Raw genomic sequence first — 2690 nt, 5'->3', positions numbered from 1 at the left:
TCGGCCAAAATTTCTTGAAGGCGACGACTCATTTCTCCATCGTTCCACGAGCCAGGGCAATTGTGCCGTCCCCAAATCAAAGTGCCGTCCAGCCCGAAACACAGAACACCAGACACGAACACAGAATGCAGCCAGCCTATATACGTGTTTAAACAGTAAAGTGACAGGCACACAAACCGTTGTACTGCGCATTTTTTAGATCAGCGTTGGTAGGGATCTGGACGCGAAAGTTCTTCCCATCCACAAGTGCAAACACGCCCGTCACAAGCGGTTCTCTTTCTTGCGTCTTGCTTGCCCACAATGCCTGGGTCTTCTTGGATGGCCACTGGATACGCGCATCCTTCATTGCCTTCAACGCAACAGAAAGAGCTTCTTCAGCTTTGTGCAGGACTCTGGAGAAGGTTGTGGCTGACAGACCGAAGAGCTCCTGTAGTGTCTTTGATTCCAGAGCAGCGGTGTAAAAGTGCAGAACCATGGCCAGAACAGCGTGCTTGTGGGGAATACGCGGAGGACGTCCACCACGGAATGGGTGCGACAGCACAACATACGAACGCTTGAATTGTGTTAATAGGTCCTCGAATGCATCTGGCGTGAGCGAGACTGTGGCCAAAAACGATGGCTCGTCCTTTGCAGCATATGGTATACCATGGTGAGTCCTCTTGATTTGGTATGAGTGCAGCCGACCTCACCCAATGACTCTGTTTTAGCAAACCGCGCAAGCGAAGAACATGCATCTTTCGACGGGTACGTTGCCGGCGAGTCAGGTTGGCGACCATGATGGCCATCAGGGCGCCTCTCATGGTTTGTGCCCTCGGCTCCAATTGTAAAATCGTCCAATCGATCGCCACGTTATGTCGAATTATTTGAATCTTATGCGATGGGTTTTGGTAGCACGACTTGAGCAAACATCGCACAATTCGGATCTCTGGTGATTAAAATTACCAAATTATCCGGAAGCAAACTGGTATCAAAATGGTATTTGCGAAGGTTTCGGTAGTCCCCCAAAGTCAGCATTGAGAAATGCGCTGTCGACGTCGTACTGCTTGATCTCGTAGTGCTGCGATGCCGCTAGTGCCAACACCGCACGCACAGCTACAATTCGGGCAACTGGAGAGTACGTGTCACTGAAAGCGACACCGACCACTTGCATATATCCTCGAATCACCAAACGAGCCTTGAACTTCGCTATGTTGCCGTCCTTGTCAGTCTTCTTCTTGAACACCCAAGTAGTGTCGAGCGGACGCTTGGGCTTCTCTTTGGTTTCCATCCAGGTACCATGTTTGCGCAGCGAATGCAATTCTTGTTGAATCGCTTTCTTCCTTTTGGCGGCGTCAGGGCTTGCCATTGCTTCGGAGTACGATTGTGGGGTGTCATCGACGTTGAGGCACACATCGACCACGGCTAAACTGAAGTCTTGCATATATCGTTGAAGCAGAACCGCACGACGTTTACTCCGGCGTAACAGGTGAGGTTCGTCGGGAATAGGGTCACTGTCCGGTGACCGTTTCTGACCACGTCTCCGCACGTCTGGCGCAGGCACATCAGGGTCATCATCCTGACCCGCATCGTCAAACTCATAAGGCTCCTCAAAGTCGTCGTCGTGGGGACCATACGGCACGTCTGTACATGGGTTGGGAGGCTCACCAGATTCGTCGACATGTGCGTCCTGTGAGTCCTCATCGGTTTGAGCTTCATCGCTGGGTTCTTCCACGTCTTCGGGTTCGGTCGGCTCGTCCGCATCGATAGTGTCACTCTCCATCGCATCGCCATCGTTATCCATCGCAGCTTCTTCACCTGCCGGCTCAGGAGTTGTGGTGTTTCCAGACTTCCCCTCGGAGGTAGCAGTATGCCCAATAGGCGCTGAATCCGCCGCAGAGAACTGAGAAACGTCAGGGGCCAAGGCATCAGAGGGTGCGGTCACAAAAATATCGTTCAAGAACGAATCGTCGGTCGCATGGGTGGGCGCGGCGGCAGAATCGTCGACAAACACACAGTGACGGCAATACACAACACGACGAGTAGAAATCTCCAGGACCCTGTAACCAAGGGAATCAAACCCGTGAAGGATGCACTTGGACCCGCGGTCATCGAGCTTGCGGCCTGCAGCGTTGAGCGCGAAGCACACTTGACCAAAGCGGGGGATGAATGCAATGTTCGGAGAACGCCCATAGAACGCTTCGATGGGCGTTTTGTTGCCGAGATGCGTAGCAAGTAGTCGATTGCGAAGGTACGCAGCACACTTGAGGTCATCCGACCAGTAGCCTTTGCTGAGGCCGGCATCTTCGAGCATGGCCCGGACCATCGAACCAAGGATACCACCCGTACGTTCAGCGATACCATTGAGCTGGGGGTTTCACGAGGCGTGACATGCAATTCCACGCCATTTTTTTCAAGGAACGCCTTGAACTGGCCAGCAAACTCACCACCACCATCACACTTGACATGCTTGATGCTCGTTGACCGCTGTGTCTTGAAGTACACAAAGAACTGTTCAAACGGTTCTTTGTGTGCGTCACTCTTGATACGAAGGGGCGCCACGTAGCTCAGACGGTGGTCGTGCGTGACCAAATTTAAGGCACAGGTAAATCCGTCGCGGGACGGCACACCAAAGAAGATGAGGTCGACGCTGACCACATCAGGGAGATCACTTTGGACCTTGTCAGAGAATGGCTGGCGCTTCAGGTTTGTCG

At 52.8% G+C, this 2690-nt stretch overlaps 1 protein-coding gene across 1 annotated transcript; it reads right to left on the bottom strand.

Annotated features, from left to right (window-relative positions):
* Positions 1-148: 148 nt before the first annotated feature.
* H310_07789 (hypothetical protein) lies at positions 149-475 on the bottom strand (the record flags this gene model as incomplete). Its single annotated transcript, XM_008873285.1, has 1 exon — positions 149-475. One exon carries the CDS (start codon positions 473-475, stop codon positions 149-151), a length of 327 nt encoding a protein of 108 aa, XP_008871507.1.
* Between the last annotated feature and the right edge of the window lie 2215 nt (positions 476-2690).

This window comes from Aphanomyces invadans (genome assembly GCF_000520115.1).
Source record: "Aphanomyces invadans strain NJM9701 unplaced genomic scaffold supercont1.15, whole genome shotgun sequence".
NCBI classification, from domain to species: domain Eukaryota; phylum Oomycota; class Saprolegniomycetes; order Saprolegniales; family Verrucalvaceae; genus Aphanomyces; species Aphanomyces invadans.
The sequence above is the reverse complement of the archived record's forward strand: the minus strand, read 5'-3'. Positions and strand labels throughout refer to the sequence as shown.